The sequence below is a fragment of the Callospermophilus lateralis genome, chromosome 6 (assembly GCF_048772815.1).
Source record: "Callospermophilus lateralis isolate mCalLat2 chromosome 6, mCalLat2.hap1, whole genome shotgun sequence".
NCBI lineage: Eukaryota > Metazoa > Chordata > Mammalia > Rodentia > Sciuridae > Callospermophilus > Callospermophilus lateralis.
The window spans coordinates 42,251,172-42,273,469 of NC_135310.1; the positions used below are offsets into that span (position 1 = coordinate 42,251,172).

Consider the following 22,298-nt stretch of genomic DNA (forward strand, 5'->3'; position numbering starts at 1 on the left):
TGATCTTTGACAAGTAAGCAAAAGCAATTCATTTGGAAAAGAATAGTATTTTAATGATGTTGGACACCCGGACATCATTAAGCAAATAAATAAACTAAAAAATAAATGAGTAGATAAATATAGAAACAGACCTTACATCCTTTACAAAACTTTAACTGAAAGCAGATCATAGACCTAAATGTAAAATATAAAACGAAAACTCCTTGAGACTACACTGGAGAAAATCTATGTTCTCTTTGGTTTGAAGATGACTATTAAACACAAAAACAACAAAATAACCCATCAAAGGAAAAGAAAATATAATTGGACTTTGTGGCTTGTAAATGACCAAAATCTATTTCTGACAGTTGAGGAGGCTGGAAGTAAAAGATCAGGCTGCAGGTGTGGTAAGGTTCTGGAGAGGATCTTCTTCCAGGTTACAGGTTGTTAATTTTTATATCTTCACATGGCCTCACATGACTGAAAGAGGGCAAAAAATCTCAGAGGGCTGCATTTTGTGTTTATTTTTATGAGGGCACTAATTTTCTACCCTCATGACCTAATAATTACCTTCTCCTCTTACATCACATCATGGCCTAGGATTTCAACATAAGAATTTTGGAGAAACACAACATTTTGTCCAAAGCAAAGGGAGTATTTAGGAACTTTGACTTTCTGCTCAACTTTCCTATAAATCTAAATCTTCTCTAAAACTGAGTCTACTAATTTCTTTAAAGGTACAACAAAATGTCAAATGATTAGTTCACTAAGTGAATTTCAAAGTACTATATTTTGTAACGCCATAGCATGAAAGTAGAAGGGTATATAAAAAGCCCTATTTATTTTTATCATTTTAGTAACTGTTAATATTTTTATATTCTAGTGTATCTCTTGAAATTTCCAGTTTTCATTATCTCGTATGTTTACTTTGAATACTTAAATCATAAGGAGAATGATTCCCAAGATCTCACACAAAGGTGTTGTGGAAGATTTCAGATTATGAAATGAAATTTGAGAGACACTGAAGAGTATGTATTATGAATAAGGTTTCTGCAAAATGGAATATATTTATCTAAAATAAATACATGATTAGAGAAAATTACAAAAATAAATTGGAATATGTATACAGATACATGATTATAGATGATTCAATTTAGTAAATTCACTCCAAATCTTATATAAAAATAAAATGCTTACTAAATATCAGATTGAAACATATGTAATTTTCTTTTTGTCCAGGAAAACTATTGAATATTGATAATTTAATTTTACTTGACACATATGTAAGACAGAAATTGGAAAATTACAGATAATTAACTGGGAAAGATAAAGGATGATACAGTTTTTATGTAAAGACCTGAGAAATTTCCTGATAAAATATGGTCAGCACAGAATTTGGCAAATTAATTTATTCATTCAACAAGTAGTTATTGAGTTCCTAGTATGTGCTTGAGGGCATAGTCCCTGCTTCAGAGGGACAGGATGAAGTTAGGAGAACTTTGGTGTCAGCTGGTGATGCAGATATGCTCACTGTTGACTTCCAGGGATCATCTGTAGTGCTCTTCTCCATAGAAACCACCTCCTCCCAGAGGCTAAGTGTGGCACTGCAGCCCTAACTTTTTCATCTGATCCTCTGGGTTCATATTTCCAGCTACTCTTCAGAAGCTGTAATCTCAGGCAAATTATTCACCTCTCATAGCTTCAGCTATGATATCAATAATACCTAACCCATTGGACATGAATGTGAAGGGAAAGATCTTATGTAAAAGCATCTGCTGAACTAAAATAATGCTTTGGCATTACATGTGGAAGCAGGAAACACTAAGACCTAGACCTGTCTTTATTTTCTTGCTTCAAACATCAAACTTTCACATCTTGGTAGACCATGACTACATGAAGAAAGTTTCATGACTAAAAAAATTTTCTTTGAAAAATAAAATTTTTCGACATGGATTTAGAAGTCTGTCCTTGGGATGAACTTGTGTATCTCATCTCCCAGACATTGAAATACAAGTTAAAATCATGTGTATCTAATTCCTGATCAAATAAAAGTGTTAATTTATATAATGACACATTGCTAATCTTTTTCAAAAGAGCTAGGGAGAGATGAACTAAAATGTAGCCAACTTAAGTATTCTCCAGAATTCTGGTTAGAATTCTGAATATTAATGTATAAAAATGACCAAAATATTTAAGGATGTGTGAAGGGTCCACTTCTTGCTGCCAAGCAACCTAGCCTCAAAGCAATTATGAAGTTCAATTGGAATTTAGTCAAAGGAAAAGGTGTTTACATGATTTCAGGGGAGGCCCCTCAACTAAAATAATTTGTAGAACACTACCAATATAAGGAGGAACTTGTCAAAAGAACAGGAATATGAAGTTCTTTGGATGAGACTTAGTATCTGATGGTGATTGCAAGATATGCATCAAACATTTCCATATATGTTACTTATTTTGAATTCTTATGCCATTGTATATATCACAGTTTTAAAAACTTTCCTAACGCATATAATACTTGAGTGAAGCTCCTCAAAGAATATTTGCAAAGTGTTAGATATTAATATATAGTTGATTCATTCAGAATTTACTAGCTCTCCCCACTTTGTTTTATGCAACTTAACTTGCAGACTCTATTTACAATTATGTGAGGAATAGCTCACCATAGTCTCCAGTTAGAAGCAATACTTTTCTGATGTAATTCAAGCAAATTTTATCATATCCTTTTTAACTGAGTTGTCTTTTCAGAGATAGAAAAAGAAATAGGTTGAAAAAGTTTTTGTTGTTGTTTAAATAACACAAACTTATGTAATAGATAAAAAGAAGCCTTCAATATTTTTAAGACAATATTGAATTGAATTGGATTAAATTAATTGGAAATATTATAGCTAAACAATTTTTATATAAATATTTAGGAAGACATATTTTAAAAGGTTAAAAAAATTATGTTTATCAGATCCTTTACCAAAGAGAGTAGGGAATGATCAAATGTAATATTAGGACAAAGAAAAGTTAAGGATGGCTCCCAGACCAAGCCCTAGTTAATTACAAAGTTAACAGAGAGAGTCACAAGTAATATTAAAGTCTCTTTACATATTTTCAGGAGAATTAAAATTAGAAGTACATAAAACCTCAATGTGCTATATTTATCCTCTTGATATTTATAAGCAACGTATTTGAAAATATTTAGACAACTTGAGAACTTCATCTTTGTATTTATAAATTTTGTTATTTGGAGGTTGGAATAGATAGGAGAATATTATAAAACAGCTTTTCTAAAATACCACTGATTGTCAAAAATGACATTTAAATGAATGTAAAATCATGATTTCTGGGGAGGTACTTATATATTAAATACTAAAACAATTGTGCAATTAATTACAATTAAATAACTTTAGGATGAACACAATTATCACTTACGGTAGTAACACAGAGATATTATGAAACTTTTAAAGTCTGGAAACAGCATTGAAATTATGAAATACATGTTTCTAAAGATCAATATATGAATGATATATCAATGTGGGTGAATTATATGAGACAAAAAATGAAAAATGCTAGTAGAAAGGTATAACTGAAGATGTCAGCTTTTAAAATACACTTTTCATGTATTATCAAGGAGACAATTTTGAACTTTGTGGTTTATTTTATTTTTGCATAATTAATTTATTCACTAAGTCAAATTAATATGTGTGAAGAAATCAGTAAAATTTATTTGGGTGAAATATCTTGAAAAATCATGTTATTGGTTATACCGACAGCTTCCATTTATAAATGTCTATGCCTGCTTTACTTTTACAACACCTGCATGTAATCTGCACTTCACCTGTTTTTTTTTAACTGCTTGTGAGACACTCCCTTTTTGGGTGTTTTGTTGACACATGAAACTGTACATTCCAAACAAGGACAATATCTACCTCCAAATATTTCTTTTTGATACACATATGCCTCAGTTAATGGCAGGTATCCTACCATAAATCAAAGATGAACTCCAGAAACTATTCTCAAATTTAGAAAAATATATAACTTACCATCTACATCCTGTTATATAGTTAGAGTGACATTTTTGTATTCAGGGAAATTCTAATCAACTTACAAAACTAAACTCAAATGGAATCTTAGTGAAAACCTTGAATATTTTTAAAGTAAAATTAATAAATCCTTTTTCTATTATCTATATGTCACTAATGGAGAATTGCATGGCCCAATATTTTTTTTGTAATTCTTTTGTCATATACTATTTATATATACAGACCACTCCAAAACTTACTGGTGGGAAACAACAGCTGATTTCACTTTGTTCTTGATTTAGTGTGTTAGGAATTCAGGAAGCATAAACTAGGCAGTTTTTCACTCGTGTATCTTGAATGATTGCAGTCAGATGTCAGGTTGGTCTACAGTCATGTGAAGCCACCAACTGCTGAGCCTCTAGGGCAGCTTGCTAAGATGGTTGGCCTTCTATGCTAGCTGTTGGCTGAGAGCTCAGTTAGAGCTGGTAACTCGATTGCCTATATGTAGACTCTCCCAACATGGTGCTGTAGGTTCAATTTTTATATGGAGCTGGATTTCCCAGAGCTGGTACCATTGCATAAGCAAATGGAGATAGCATGGCCTTTTCTGATTTAGCATTAGAAGTAATGTAGCATTGATTTCACTGCCTTTTGTGGAAATAAATGACTTACATAGCAGTAAGCCAAATTGATAGACCTACCCAGCCCAGGCCTCCCTTCTTTCTGCTCTTCTAAAATGAGTCTTTCTTTCCATTCTTATTGGTGTAATTCCCCAATTCATCTCTGTTGGCTTAAAACCTTTCTGTCTTTCAAGGTCTGCTTCAGCATAACAAGATTGAAACCATTCCTGATCCTATCTTTTAATTCCTGGAGGCAATACCACTGTGGTTGAGCTCAGAGAAATTAGTTCAAATGTCAGGTCTCCTAGTTATGTCTTTGAGAAGTTTATTTAATCCCCTTATTTGAAAAGCAGGAGTAATAAAGGAACCTATATATTTTATAAGGTTCTTAGAAACACTGAGGACAAGACAGTAGTGGACACTGCCTGATACATAGTAAGCAGACTACATTGGCCATTATCTAACACAGCCCATAGCATGTTATTTGTACCTATTCTGTTAATATCATAGTCTTCCCCTCTGATAATAATTCATCGACTGATTCTCTGCTTTCTGCATTGTTTGCTCTTATCTGCAACATCTTAGGAAATATCTGTATCTTGAATATCAACTCAGAGGCTTGTTCTTTAAGCCTTGGTAATAAAAACACATGAAGAAACTTGCAAATTTTTTCTCCATTATTTCTTATAACCTTTCCTTGTCATGGTCTTTCTTTCAGAAATTAGAAAAGAAAAATCTGGGAAGACTTCATCTGTTCCGAAGGATAAAGGTAATAGAGTAAATTTAACATAATATTGGAAATGGATGAAAATATACAAATGGGTAGATATTACGTTAGTGGCATATTCTTTGCTTATGTGTGGCTCAGAATTGCATAGGTAACAGTAATAGATTTTTTGAAATTAACATTAATTTATTTGTTCCCCCAAATTCTGTTTGCTATGCCTGAAAAGTGCTCTGATTAGGGGTGGGTTTGTGGCTTCACAATAGAGCATTCACCTAGCAAGTGTGAGGGGCTGGGTTCAATCCTCAGCACCACACAAAAATAGATAAATAAAATAAAAGTATTGTGTCCAACTACAACTAAAAATTTATAAAGTGCTCTGATTAAAGCTAAGAGGAAAAGAATTTTTCTTAAATAATAAAATGTTTATTGTTCAATATCTCTAACAATTAAATAAATGCAAATTAAAACCAACTGAGATTTCATCTCACTCTAGTCAGAATGGCAATTGTAAAGAATACAAGAAACAACAGATGTTGGCAAGGATGTGAGGGAAAAGATATACTCATACATTGCTGGTAGAACTATAAATTGGTGCAACTACTGTGGAAAGCAATATGGAGATTCTTCAGAAAACTTGGAATGGAACCATCATTTGATCCAGTTATCCCACTCTTCAGTATATACCAAAAGAACTTAAAATCAGCATGGTATAGTGACAGGGCAACATCAATATTTATAGCCCCCCAATTCACAAGAGTTAAGCTGTGGAACCAACCTATGTAAACTCCAACAGATGAATGGATAAAAAAAATGTGGTATATATAAACAATGGAATATTGCTCAGCCATAAAGAAAAATGAAATTATGACATTAGCTGGTAAGTGGATGGAACTGGAGACTATCATGTTAAGTGAAATAAGCCACCCCCCCCAAACAACCAAAGGCAGAATACTCTCTCTGATATGTGTGTGCTAACATACAATAAAGAGCTGGGGGAAGGGGAGAATAGAAATTCATTGGATTAGACAAAGGGGAATGAAGGGAAATGAACAGAGATGGGGATAGGAAAGACAGGAGAATGAATTGGACACAGTGTTCCTATGTTCATGTATGAGTACATGACTAGTGGAACTCCATATCATGTACAACTACAAGAATTGGAAGTTATATTCCATTATGTATAATATGTCAAAATACTTTCTACTGTCTTATATAACTAAAAAGAACATATAAAAAATTTTTAAAACATACCAAAAAATATTTGTGTGTGTATATATACATAATAAAATAAATATAAACACATACATTAGGAAGTAAAGGATATTAGAAACGAATTACCTGTATGCCCTCCAGTTCTCTCTTCTCTATTCACTCATAAAACATCTATTTTGTGCGTAATACCTTCTAAGGACTTGCTAATCATTGAAGAAACAAAGATGGCAAAGCTAGCAAAAGGGAGAAAGAGTAAATCATTGCAGTTCTGAATCCCGTTATTTCAGATGTTCCTGGGCTTGTTCTGTCTGCTTTGTTCTTGTCAGGCTCCTCATTGCTATGAAAAAGCACGAAATTCTTACATGAATCTTGTTAATTTTAATCTCCTAATGAACCAGATGCCTTTATTTCCTGCCCATCCATATTCCAATCTTATTAATAGTGTTCACATAAAACATCAGGGTTTCTCTTTCTATTACAACTTTCCTTGAAGCCCTTACTACTGAACTAATAAGTGTAAAATATTTATAATTTATTCTATAAAATACATATTTATTAATTAACTGAAATGCCACCTATTTGAGCATGAAGACTTGGTGTATTCATCTTCTTTTATGTGGACAGATGAATGCCACACTTAATAATTGTTTACTCTGCCTCTAATATGTAGTAATCAATTCAGACATGAACCAGACACAGAATACAATAAAGGCATCGGACGAATTTGCAGTACTGATGACATAATTACTCAAAATATAAGAATCAGCATGGAGATACTGGGTGCTATGAGAAGGTGAAATATCAGATCCCAAACTAGTCTGAAGGATCAGGGAAGAGCTTCCCATCTGTGAATTCGGGTGAGGAGGTTTAGGAGCTCAACGGGCAAAGGTCAGGGCTTTATTGGGAAGCACTGGGCCTCTGCTCAGTGGCAGGTACATTGTTGTATACTTCTTGTATTTTGTTTTAGCAAAAATGTGCTTGCTACCTCAATTTTTTAGAAGAATCTGAAATATACATAATGTGAGTTATCCAGTATCACACCGAGGAAGAGGCAAAGTCACAGTCAAAGTCCAGTTTGTCTTGTTTGAAAGTCTATCTTTTCATTTTAACACTGGTATGCTTCCTTCTTAAAATAGAGTTCTCATATTCATATTTTTCAAAGTACCTTTGCTTTGAGTGTAGACTTATTATATAAACTTAAAAATATATATGACATGGGAACATTTGTTTTGCAGTATAGAAAAAAAGTTTCTATCTTTGGGCTATGGGATTGATTCCATTTCATTACCACTGAAAAGTTTATTTTTTCCTCTACCAATTATCTACAGTTCGGGAAAGACCCCTTTCCATCTCCCACTCTCCTTTTATCTGGAAATTAATAAAAACAGTGCTCTTGGTTGTGTGTGAGCCAAAGATATTATTGAAATATACTACCAGCAATCCACGTTTGTGTGTGTGTGTGTGTGTGTGTGTATGCACACGTACACACACACACACACACACATGTGCATATGTCTTTCTACATGGAACGAAAAATTTCAGTTTACAAAATATAAACCTTCCTTCCTCCATTGTACTATGTAGTATTTCATTTTGGTCTGCAGCTGAGTGGCAGCTGAGTGGACCATACCATACTGTTGATTATGAAAGCAGCTAGAAAGAAAGGCTGAAGCTGACCTCCAAAGCTACTCTCAGTAAATAATAATTTCCAAACATTTAAACTATCCTTTAAACACTTCATTTGCACCACACCCAAAACTTTTTGGAAAGGTTAGTCATAAAAATGTATCCTGGAAAACAATCTGGGGCACTTAAACCTATATTGACTACTTCACTAAGTAGGCTTCTATAATTTTTATTATTGTTGTTACTGTTATTAATGCACAGTTACAGACAATTTCCTGGTGAACAATGTTTCTTCAAATTAAAGTTGTATACTCTTTGTAAAATGTCTTAAAATCATTAAAAATTGTACATAGGGGACTGGGGATGTGGCTCAAGTGGTGGTGTGTTTGCCTAGCATGCATGAGGCACTGGGTTGGATTCTCACCATCACATAGAAACAAAATAAAGATATTGTGTTCACCTAAAACTACAAAAATTAATTTTTTAAAAAAATTGTACACAAAAATGAATCATGTATATAAATATGATTATTGATTTTAGTTGATGTAAAATAGACCTCTTTTTCCCAATCTTCATTCATTCACTAAAATGTGCTTATAATAGATGAGTTGAATATTGTTTTAGAGAATAATTTTATTGCTATCTTTTATCCTGAATAAAAGTTATCATTATTGAACATCAAAGAAGAAATCCGTGATGTGACCTGTAAGATTTAGAGACCTTAGAAGCCTTGGTGGCTTTACTGTTTCTGAAGAGTCCCTTTGAAGCCTGCTGCTGAGCTGTGGCAGGATCAGAATGCACCAATTTCACTTGCAAAAAACCTACTTATTTCATTGCAGTAATTATGTTTTGTGAGTTATTTCTATTAAGCAGAGAAGAGGTGTCTTTCATGTACTAGTCTCTTGTAGAGCCTCCTGCATGCACACATCTAAATCCATGCTGAAATAATGGTAAAATTCTAAACCTAGCACTATTACAGAAAAATCACCTGGGAGCACATTTATTGGGGATGACATGTCCGTGAGTACATTAGGCTTTTAGAGAACATCATAAAACTTGGGTTTTATTTAAGGAGTTACAGAGAAGTCTGAGGAAGATTGCTCCAAAGAAACAGGTCAGAACAAAGACTAGTATTGCTGATTTGCTGCTGGCTCAGCTCTTGACTTACCTTGACTACTGGACTCACCTGACCCTCTCAGCAGCTCCATACTGCTGCTAGAGCCCTGCTTATGTGGCTTACACCACCTGGAAACCAGAAAACTCTGTTAGTGCCTCTTATTGGTCATCTTCCTTGGAGTATCCATTCCTTTCCCATTCCCACTTACTTTTACCACCTGATCTGATTGACCTGATGATGGAAGATCCATCTAGGCAACAAGGAATGGCAAACTAAGTCCAAACAAGGTAACAAAGAGATTAATGAATTTGTTCTTCTCAGATAATGTAATAAGACTGCTTTTAGGTTCTGCTGTTTTTCTAACAGCGTGCTGGGAACTCTGAATGGTGGACTATCTTTATGAACCTGACATGTATACATATGCATCTAAAGCCACAGGATTCTCAGTGGAGCTTATCTTCCTTTGTATGGTGGTGCTAAGGATCAGGCAAGTAATTATCTCCTGAGGGCTATTTCATCATCAGCAAGACTTTTCTTGGCTATTCCCTTTCATCAAACCAATGTTACACCTAAAATTAGGATAGGTTGTCTGAGGATTTCGAAAGTGAGCACCCAAAATGCTACATTTCATCATGGACATTCACCCAATTCACTACTCCCTTCACCTCTGAAAGTAGCAGCAGCAAAGGCAAATTTGACACTTTTTTCTATTCCTTTGTTATTCTTGTCTCCATCACAGCCTCCTTGCACAGATAATTTTGACAGAGTTCTTGCTTATAGCACAGCAGCATTAAGCACTTTCTTTTTTATAAAATATCATCAAGATTCAGATTCATAAATTATCCTGGGGGCACTTGGGCAAATGCAAAGAAACTATCATATATGTTAAAAAAAATACTCTTGTTTCCTGACAAACAAGACAAATGAGTTGAAAAACAGTTTAAGAGCTGGCCAAACTAATTCATCTCTTTTTCTTAATACAGAAGTTAAGTTTCTAGATAATACTCTCACTCTTAGGGTAGTTAGAGACTGCTCAGGCAAGCCTGAAGACTCCTAAATCAGGTCAAAATGCACTGAGATCAAAAGAAGAAAACTGAAAATAAATGATCTGCAGAAATGACCCAGCCTGGAATCATCTTGCCATTAGCAGACATGGAAACAGAAATCCCTTATATTTTCTGGGGACTTTCTCCAGAGTGTAAGATGATGAGTTTTCTATCTTTGAATAGCCTATGAAAGTACCCCCTGTTATTCCTTCCTTTCTGTGCTAAAACCAAAGTCATCCTGGGGACCCTCTGCTTGCATGCATTGTATAAATACTGTAATACCATACAAGCATGTAATCTCAACTATTTAAATCTGTTTGCTGAATCTGGAATTTTGAGACCCTAGGCCACTCCCTTGGGAATTTGTCCCTACCACCACTTCTCATTTCACAACACATTAATTCTTTGGGCTTAGCCAAGATGTGCAAGCACAGTCAATTACCCCATCAGCTTGTAATGTATTAAATAAAAAGTCCCAGTGTGTTTGTTCAATTCATGGTTCTTGGTTTCCTCTTCACATGCTGAAATATAGAAACAAATGGTCCTATTTGTATCAACTCCAACAATAGCAACATGGACATTGCTTTGCTACCAGAGTCTTTTTCAAAAATTCTACATGTGTTGTTGGTATTTAATTTGTTGCTTATTCCCCAAGCAGCTCTTGTTTTGAAGGAAACATCTTTTGGTTAAAATTTGATTTTGAGTTGACACATAATAATTATATGTATTTATGGTATACAATGTGATTTTTTGACATATGTTTACAATGTGAAAATATAGAATTAGACTAGCAGATCCACCACCTCACTATTCTGTACAATGCATCACTAATGCTTATTTCTCCTAATTGAAGCTTTATACCTTTTGGTCAACATTCCCCTGCTACCCATCCATTCCTGTCCCTTAGTCTAAGATAGCCATCATTTTACTCTCTATTTGAATATTTTACTCTCTATTTAAATGTTAATGTTCACATTAAAGTGAGATAAGGTATTTGTCTTCCTGTACTTGGCTTGTTTCACTTTGCATAATAACTCTAAACCCATTCTTTTATTTTTTTTTATTTTTTACTGGTTCTTTTTAGTTAGACATGATAGTAGGATCCATTTTGATATAATTATGCAAACATTGAATATCTTGTTCTAATTCAGACCCTAGTATGTCTCCTTCCCTTTCCCTCTACCTATCCCTTGCTCCCTTTCCTTTATTGATCTTTCTTCCATTTACTTGTAATTATTTTTTTAAATTAATAACTGGTGGATGTACATTTTTAATGATGAGATTCACTGTGGTAACATTTATACATGTACATAGGAAAGTTGTATCAAATTCATTCCACTGTCTTTCCTTTTCTCACCCCCTCCTTTCCCTTTATTCCCCTTTGTCTACTTTAATGAACTTCTACCCCTTTACTCCTCCCCCTCTTGTTGTGGGTTAGCATCCACCTATCAGAAAAAAAAAAAAAAAAAAAAAAGAAAAGAAAAAAAAAAAACAAAACATTTGACCTTTGTTTTTTGGGGATTAGCTTTTCAATTAGCATGATAATATTCAGATCCATTCATATATTCTCAAATGTACTAAAATTATCTGTTGAAAGTCATCTAAGTTGGCTCCATAGCTTAGCAATTATGAATTGTGCTGCCATAAACATCGACCCAGTTATCCCATTCCTCAGTATATATCCAAAGGATTTAAACTCATTCTTAACACATCCTTAGTCACTTACACTTAGTTAATTCTAAGTGATTGGTAGAGTACATTTCTGTTTACAATCTTTACCATCATAGTCTATTCATTCCAAACTACAAAATGGGAAGGTAAGAAGGGATATTTTGCCTTCCCATCTCATTGAAATTTATTTCATCTACAAAGTAGATATTGAACATTAATATTGTAGAGGAAGCAGAAAATAGGTCTTCTCTTTTTGGTAGACTGTTGGTGAGTTATGATGATATTCAAGGAATTGTTTGAATGTATGTTGGACATAATGACATGGTAGTGATTGAAGCTAGTAGAATAAAGTTTTATTTGACTTATTTCAACTATGGACCACATTTTTAAATCTTTGGGATTTTCAAGATAAAAATTGCTTTCATAATGAAATGATCTCTCAATTTTTATTTTAACTTCTTTCCCTCAACCAACTATTATTCACTTTATTTTTAAAAAAATTTAAATTTGTTCTAATTAGTTATATATGATAGAAGAATGCATTTTGATACATTGTACACAAATGGAACACAACTTCTTATTCCCCTGGTTGTACATGGTGCAGAGTCACACCAGTAGTGTAACCATACATTTATATATATAGGGTAATAATGTCCTTCTCATTCTGCCCCATAGCACCACCCCTCCCCCAATCCCTTCTGCAGGCTTCAAAGTTCCTTCAGTCTTCCCTACTTCCTCCCCCAACAATGGATCAGTATCTGCTTATCCTAGGAAACATTCAGCCTTTGGTTTTTTGGGTAGTTTCAATCTTGAACAGTTTGATTTGAGTCTGAAGATTGTAACAGTACAGTTACATAATGTATGTGGTTTTCCATTGGATCGTTTATTTTATTGGAAAAGCATACTATGAAACAGACAAACAGAGTCAGCACTGAAATAGTTTGGGAGACTTCTCGATGCTGAAATGATGTATTTTCTAAGATTACAAATAAGTTCCTAGCGATTCAAATGCTCACCATCTTAAAAGAATGAGGACATTATAGCTTATTAGACAATTTAAGTTTAAATACAGATGATCTGAGGAGAGCTACTTGTATTCTGTGCAGTTGTTTCTTTGTCTCTAATAAAAATAATTTTTGGATAAAAGTATTATATTATTTCTACATAGATTTTGCTTTACTGATAGTTCATTGACTCCATTATACCTGTGTTCTCACATCTTTTTATTGTGACTTTAAATAATTGTGCAATGTTTCTTTTCAGAGATTATTACAGGGAAAGAAGTGAAGGTCCCAGCTACCCAAAAGGAAAAAGGTAATGTGGCATAATGAGATGTAAAACCACCTTGGTCTGCCCATGGTATATTAAGCTATTGGCAACACAGTAATATATTATTTCTTTTCTCTGGTTTTCAAAACAACAGTCTTCATTTGCTGTCATGTTTTTAAAGGAAGGAAAAAGTACTTATTCCCCATCATCAAATTCTAAATTGTACAATGAAATAGCAAAGAAAGAATAGCGCTGTGTCAGAAATACTGAACTTTGAAAAATTACATGCTATTTTGATTCGACAATCCCACAGTAGATGGGGAAATATCCATTCTGTAAATATCAAAAGAAGAATCAATAGCCTAGAAAGCAAATATTTAGGATAAGATGAAATACTTAAAATTTCTCTATGAAAGGTTGCTATTTTCTAAGTTCAGATACAATAGAATTGCAAACAAAATATGTAGGTAGAGATATTGGTAGATAAGATGTCTAATCCCCTTTCTCATATTATGGATAAAGAAATCCAATTGGTCTAGAAACTTTTAAAAGTTATTATACTAGGTAGCAGAGTCTGCCTCAGAACTAGTTTCCCAAATCAAGTTCTGTATCCATTCTGCTGGGGAATGCTGCACCTCTAGTCTTAACACTGTGGTAAGCTTGGAGTAAGGTGGATTCTAACATTCCCTGCATCCATTTAGGCCTCCTGAAACATAAGTAAACTTGCTAACTCCAGCGTAATAGGTTTAGTTTCTAGATAATCCAATTACATTCCGAAAGCATGGCATTTTGCTCAGAGCTGTTGATCTCTTCTTGGTGTCAGAATGAACATCAGAAAGTTTCCATTATGCCCATCTTAGTGAATTGTTGAAACCAGAGAAACCATGAACTACACCTACCAACCTGAATGTCAGAAATAGCCTGTTTCTACCTTTACCCAAGCAAAATGATCCAGAGAAGTAGAAGAACTTCACAGTAAAAATTTTAGGCCATTGCTACTTTTCATTTTCCCCCCCCAAAGAAACAAACTTCTGATGTATTTATATAAACACATGTTAGAGCTGTGAAAATGTGGAGAGCAGCAGGAAGGGAAAGCTGACAGAAGAATCAGTGGGAGAAATGAAGGATGCATGAAGAGCCCCCATTAGTAAGTGTGACAATGTATAAACCGTACCCTTAAGTCACAGTCCTTTAAATTTTGCAATTAATTTTAAATTAAATAAAACTGTTATTTAATGAAACATAAGAACACAACACAATTTTTTTCTTCATCTATATATGTACTTGGTGTTTTCTAAAGTATTTAAAGCTGTACAGCTCCAATTGCTTCCTTTTAGAAATGTATTATCATACCTAAAATTTTCTGTCTTTCAACCCTTATAGTTGGAATTCTTTTGGTGTGATACATAATTTTGCTATTTAAGGAATATGTAGGAAAAATTAAACTATTTTTCCATATGTACATTATGTTTTTAGTAGACAGTTAAAAAATTGCTGTGTTTTATAATTCAAGGGATGAATTGTGATGTCTAAGGAAATTATACTAGATCCTAAGTGCTAAATTATTTTAGCAATTTAAACAGACTTTAGATTTTTATTTTCCTATGATCTTACTATCAATTACCTTGGGCATTTATATAACAATCTAAATTGAAATGGTCTTATGTCATTAAGTGATTGAATCTCACGATGATTCTATATTTCCTTGCCAATCTAAGGCAAAAACACATCAAATGAACAATTAGAAATATTGTACATCTCCATATTTTTATTAAGGGAGTTTAGTTTTTGTTCACGTCAGTCTTCAATCACAGAAAATGTCTGCTGAAGGATCATTTCTCTTTTCTCCTTCTTTTTCAGACATCTTCTTTCAGTAACTCCATAATAATCAGTCTAACCCAGCCAGTTCATGATCAGAGAAAACAAACATTGAGGAGAGCCACATACACATATTGAAGAAGATGCACTTTGAAGTTAAAAATCACTTAAATGCAATCACCAGAATTGTTATTTTAAATTCCATTCCACTTATTATTGTTATTATTATTATTTTAGAAATTGAGCCTTCAAATTACCCTGAGGATATTCATTTTATTTTCCTATTTAGAGCAACAACCATTTTCCCTAGTATGTGCTAAAATATTAATGGGGCTTTGAAATTTCATGCATTAAATTTCTTCTTTTTATCAAACAACCAGCCAGAATTGAAACCTAAAGTGCTGAATGTGAATGACAGTATGTGGACATTTTATAGGTCAAATGTGATCATGACATGCAAAGTGACTTTCACTTTCACCTGTGATAGGTTGTATCCTGTTGGACATTCTGTCTATGATCAATGTCATCTTGCACAAAACAGAACAGTTGCATTTCAAATTAATCTTCACTAACAGGAATTACATTTTTTAAAAAAATATTGGGTTAAGAGTTCATTACTTCTTTTAATAAGTGGAGTTCCTCATTAGGCTTTATGGAATTTTCACTAAAGAAGCATCAGACATAATATGAGAATATCATACATACTCTTAAACCTGGTTATGCATTAACCAGATTTTGAATTAAAATAAAAAATATTGTTGAAGACACAGCAACAGAAATTCGGACTCAGTGGTTATGTATGGAGGCATGGAATCTGGTTTTTAAAGCCTTGTTTTCCAAAAAAATGGAAGTACATATGCAGGCTAAGATTTCTTCTATGGTCATTAAAATAAAAGATAAAATGTAGATGGGTTAAAAAAAAAAGACTTTGTCATGTGCAAGCAAGAAAAAAAATAATTGAATGAAAAACAAATTAGGAAGGTAGTGAGTCAGTCTGAAACTGCATGGTACAACAAAATTGCTGACAGTAGTGGTGCTCCAATAGTTAAAGCAATAATGTATATTGGAATAACCAGGGATTTTAATTAAATCTCACTGCACTTCACCAGGTTCAGAAGTAAAATCCTTCCTCTCCCAGTTGCTGCTAGCATCTCTCTGGGATTGCAGTTTAAAGGAATTGCAGACCCAGGAAAATGAAGGAAATAGACTCAGCTCTCATTTGGACCTGAGACAAGTCACCTGCTGGAAGAGACTTGTTCAGGAAAATTCCTACTAACACTGTGGGGCAGAGGTCTGGTGACTTCAGAATAAACATTGGAAGGGAGGCCCAGCATAAGACTGAGGTTATTGGCAGGAACCATACAACCATAATTCAAAGAAAAAAAATAAAGAAAGGAAGGAAAAAAACAGTAGCAATAATAATACAAATCTCAGGTTGAAATACAACCCCAAATTCCAAATCATATTAAAAAATGATTTGGTTGGAGTCCTGTTGTCATTTGAGGCAGACTCTGCTGTCTTCATTTCAGGCCTTCTGTGTTCTACCTCTGCCTTGAGATTACTGTCAGGCCCCAAAAGAATGGAGGATGAGGGTATGTGTGACTTGTGGCAATGGTAGTCCCATTGCCATGCTATTGGGGAAGTCTTAGGCTCTTGGTGCACTTAACTGCAAGAGATTCCAGGTGTGAGTAACAAATAAAATGGACCATGTTGGGTAGTTTGTTCTTTTTGCTGTATATGAATCGCTCTATAAGTCTGAAACTGATTATAAGAATATGAAGAAAATATGGAATTGTGTAGATCAAATTAATAATTCAGTTTATGGGAAGAGTAAAAATGAAAACTGTATACAAGCATTAAAGAAAAATGTGTTTAGACTATATAACCTCAGTACCAATTTGCTTGAATATGTACAACATGATCACATACATATATTTAAATAACATTAAAGATATATTTCCTCTATATAAATAAGTTCTTCAAAATAATAGTTAGGCCAGGAATTATATAGAGAAATTAACAAAATTCCCTCAATTGAGGGATTTTTTAACATACTGCATCATAAACTAATAAGTAGACAAATGTTAGTAAATTTTTTTTAAAAAATAAGAATTACTGAAATGTTCAAATCTCAAACAGAATTGACCACAGAAGACATAAAAAGTGGGGGGGTGGAGGGCAATGGGGAGAGAAACAGATGGGGAGGGAGAGAGAGAGAGATGGAGAAAGAGAGAGAGAGAGAGAGACTTAGAAATAGAAAAATATGTAGCACTTTGAAGATAAAATAGAAATTTTTAAATCATAGGTGAATATAAAAATAAATTTTGTAAATGTGTTTAAAATTTAAATGAAATAGGAAATTTTTAAAATATTTTAAATGACCAAAATTTACCAAAAGCAAAGACAATTTGAATGAACCAGAAATTACTACCCTCAAATGACACTAAGTGGCTTTATAGACAGCTTCTAATATATTGGAAAGACGATTTGAGATAACAAAGTAAGAAAGAAATTTCCTGAAGTTGTTATATGATAATAACCCAATCATGATCTCAAAGGAAAATTTCACCAGTCTCTGTTAAACATGCAAGGAAGACTTTATTCAATAGCACTGCAATAGGGAAGAAAGATTGGTATGTTAGGAAATATAGGCTGAACACATCTCCATTGAAATAAAAGACCAGAGTTTTTCAGCATGTGTGTGTTCCTAGAGAAAAAGTAACACAGGGTTTTAGGGAGATGCCTGATGAGTGTGATCAGGCTACCCTTGCTTGCTAATTGGCATTTACCCAAGTTAACCTTCTACCTCCCCCATGAGGTAGGAGTACTATGTATAAAATAATTTTGTGTAACCTGGGAAAGAAGATTATCATACTTAGAATTCAGCATTGTGAACTTGATAATATCTTATAAGGTGGAAATGCAATTCAATGTTACTTCACTGTTGTAGAAAAGTTCAATTAAAATGAGATGGGATGCTGAAATGAAATAAGACATTGAGATGGGATAGTGGAATAAGTCAAGATAAAGCTATAAGATCATAATTCTGGTTTATAACAAGCTGAGTTTGAGGCACATTTAGGACATTCAAATAGGCACGTGGAGTTGGCATCTGGCTATTTTGGTGTGAGCTTCAGAATGCAGATTAGGATTGGAAAAATACTTGTGTGACATATTGGCCTATAAATAAAATTTGAAGATGTGGGCATATAAAGAGCAAAGGATGGGCAGAGCATAGTTCCAAGTAATGTTAGTGAAGAATAAATTTAAGATTAAAGTTTGCAAAGCTGAGGATATTCTTCTTGGCATGATAGCAACCAGATAACTTTAGGGGTAATGCTAGCAATGTCTGCCTGCTTCATATTTCTTGAAAGTTTTTATGTTATGCATGTTCAGTTGTTATTGGTTTTATTCTTAACATAATGTTCCTGATGGTTGGTTCCATAAACAATATTTTAATAGTGATTTATATAGATACAAATGTATAGGGAAAAGCACAATGGTTTGTTGAAGAATACATATTGTGTATCTGCTTTTATGAAAAATAATCAGAGTTCATTTCAGAGATTTATCTCATGAAGAAACTTCCAGAATATGCTAATTAAATAGATGTCAGTCTATACTTACCCAGTATTCTCAAACTGCTACTTCTGATGACCACAAATATTACAATGTCCAATGATTAAAATAATAAAGATTGTGTTTCTGTGAAAAATTTTCTAGTTTTATGATTATTTAAAGTACTGATTTTTTGGTTTAAACTTTTACTACGGGGATTTATTTTATCACATAATTAATACTCATAATAAGAAAGTCCAATTAATTTATATATTTGACTCACCATTCTGAATTTCTAAAATTTTCCTATAATACTGCAGATCATCATCTTTATTCATAATATTGTCATTTTTTGAATAAATATTGACTAGCTGTAATATTATAAGAACCTAATAATTGGTCTACAATATTGAGTGTAATAATCCACATTAATATTTTTATTTTTGTGTACTTTGTGCCTGATTTCTGATTTAATTTGTTGGCATTATTTAATTCAGCTTTGAAGTATTTAAGGAAAAAATATTATGACTATCATGTTAACAGTACAGAAATTGATACACAGGATTAAATGGTTAGCAAAGATTTCTATTTTGGATTAGCTATTTGGTATTAGATTTAAAAGTCACTAAATTAAATTTATATCCCTCTTTTTCAGTGTTGAAATATATTAGTAAATGTTAACCATACAGTCAATATTTTATTCATAATAATTTTATTGTATTTACTAGGAATGGGGAAAGTTACAGATAATTTGTTGATTGAAAAAAAAAAAAAGAAGAAGACCTATGAGGATTCTAAAGCATAAAATGTCAGTATAGGAATTTACAAGTTCATTATTATTCATTTTATGAATGATTTTTTTTAATTCTAAAAAAAAATTAGTTTTACTTGTAGTTGAACACAGTGACTTTATTTTATTTATTTTATTTATTTATTTATTTATTTATTTATTTATTTATTTATTTATTTATTTAATGTGGCACTGAAGATTGAATCCAGGGACTCGCACAGGCTAGGTGGACACTTTATCACTGAGCCACAACCTCAGCCCCTGAATAATTATTAAGGTGAAAATTATATCTGTTACAGAAGAACTGCCTCACTGAGCAGCAACTTACAGCCTAATACTTTTCTCAATATGTTTATCATGCCAAGATGGTAGATGCAATGTGGTTATATGTTGGTAAGAAAAGTCATTTAATGTGCCAGAATTTGTTCTATAACTGTTGTCTTTACAAAAGAAATTTATGAAAGCACTTCAAATCATTATTTCTTTCTTCCAAATAGTTAAATATAACCATTATGTGTATATTACTACATGTATATGAAATATGAGTGTATTGTATATATCATATATATATATATATACACACACACACATTTATATAATTATAAGTTTAAAGTGCAGTATTTTCTCCTTCTATTCTTTCCATTTTAGCCCTCATTAAGAGCAGCAGAGTAGGATTAGAGTGGTTCAATCTCACTCTGCAAATCTACTTTTTTTATCACTCCATTATGCTTCTGTCCTTGAGGGAAAAAATCTTAAGTGTAAGAACAATTCTTTTCATTTTCCCATCCATTTCAAAATTTTGAATTGTCTCATATTTCATATAAGATCATCCATCATTTTTTAAATATTTAAACCAGATAAAGGATGATCCATATTCAAACCTAAGACTTTTCATTAACTTAATTGATTATTCTTGCTTCAAGTTTAGAAAATCAATGTTGGTACTCAGAGAAACAAGAGAGAATCTAGTTAGTGACTTTCCCTTGTAAAAACAATGAGTGTCTGCTTGTTTACATTTTCAAGTGATTATTGCAAGCGTGCTGGACCCATTGAATGGTTTAATGTCAATTGGCTCATTAGTTGAAATATATCCAATGAGTTATCTTGCCATCTTCAAATAACATCATAAGGCTTGTTCTGACTGACAGTTCTTTGTGTGACCTACAATGTGTGCAGCCATCTCCAATTATATCGTACCTATTTAAATGCATACACTTCATACTGGGAAGCTTCAGGGAAGGAAAGAATAATGAGGCTATACATAAGTAGGCATAAAAGAAAGAACAGATAAAGGCACAGTGACACTGTCAAAATGTGGTAAATTGCATTTAGCATACACAAAAGACAAAGAATCATGAAGATGAAATGATGACAGAATGAGGCAGGAAAAATGTATGCATTTACTCTGTGCTGAAAAGAGACAATGCCCTCTGGCCTATTTTGTGTTTTTAGTGTCCACTCAGCAAACTTTTTTTTTCCAGCATCAAATTCCTATGGGAATCTTGCCAAGGAAAGGACTGCAGAATCAGGCATAGAGTATTGAATCATTCACTAAGTGCAGGCACTGTGAACTAGAGCCATTTTAGAACCATACCTGTGGAAACACGGAATTTATTTTTTTGACATAATAATGATGAGGTGTGTGTGTGTGTGTGTGTGAGTGTGTGTGTGAGTGTGTGTGTGTGTATGTGTGTGTGTGAGAGAGAGAGAGAGAGAAACATGTGTAAGGGACAGTTTGTGTGTGTTCATCTATGTTTTAGAAAAATTGTTGTGTTGAATAGATTGGGGCCCTATTTTCAAGTTTTAAATAACTAACTGTAAACTAATGAATTCACTTGGCCATTCTGGATAATTTCAAGTGAATATACCAAATTAAATATGAAAATACTTAAGACAGTGCACAGCAGCATTCAATGTCTGGTGATCATTTCTAACATGCTCTCCCAACCATGGAATCGTTTTAATCAGTGGGAAGGGGAATTCCACTTCTTATTGTGGTATAAACAAGCTAAAAGGAAGCATAAATTTTTAGTTTCTTGTCATTCTGAAATAGAATTTTAAATTCTTTTATATCCATAACAATTTTTGAGTGTGGGTGTAACATTCTGGGAACATTCCAGGCACTGAGGCTGCAAAGAGGAATGATATAAAATCTCCATGCACAAAGATCACACAAGACAGTGAAAGAAAATAAGATGCATCAAAATTTCATCCAACCAATGGATATCTATAATTTAGATGTTAGTACATGAATGCTGAGGAAGTGTTTGTTAAATTATTCATCTAATCTTAACCACAAGTATCTGAGATGATTATAATTATTTCCATTTCATAAGGTGAGCAAATTTAAATTTAGAGAAGTTCACAGGTCATGCATTAGATCACTTGGTTAATAAAGAAAGAAAGTGCTTTTCAAATGGAAGGATTATTACTTGGTTGTTTTATCCATTTTTTTTCTTTCACTGCAGTGCAAACATTATTTCTGCAATTCCTTGATGTGGATGAGGTTGTGAAATAACTTGAAAAGACTACCACCGTATCTCTATGTTATGCATGGAGGACTCTAATTCATAATGGACAATACTGTTTTTGAAACACAGGGAAATAGGAGCACAGAGGATGTAAACTGTGTCAAATTCTGGACACAGTTACAAAGAAGAAGGAAAATGTTAAATTGAGCAGTCACTAGAATATTGAGTAAGAGACATAGCTATGATGAAAAATTATGTAACAGATATCAGGTGTTGGCTTCCTGTGCATGATTTTGTTCAGACTTGAAGCATGTTCTTCTTTGAGAAGCTTATGAACTGAGAAAGTTCTGAATAAAACTCAAAGCCAGTCAGATCTTAACTTCCTTG

General features: G+C 33.2%; 1 protein-coding gene across 9 annotated transcripts in view; it reads left to right on the forward strand.

The window, feature by feature from the left end:
- Trdn (triadin) overlaps positions 1-22,298 on the forward strand; it is a 362,446-nt gene that overhangs the window by 254,308 nt on the left and 85,840 nt on the right. For 8 of the 9 annotated variants that reach the window (XM_076858293.2, XM_076858296.2, XM_076858294.2 and 5 more), the window contains 2 exons: positions 5,325-5,375; positions 13,269-13,319. In XM_076858293.2, coding sequence (XP_076714408.2) covers positions 5,325-5,375; positions 13,269-13,319 — 102 coding nt within the window. Of the gene's footprint in view, positions 1-5,324; positions 5,376-13,268; positions 13,320-15,134; positions 18,744-22,298 lie in introns of those variants that run through there. The other variant, XM_076858299.2, reaches the window with a different exon arrangement.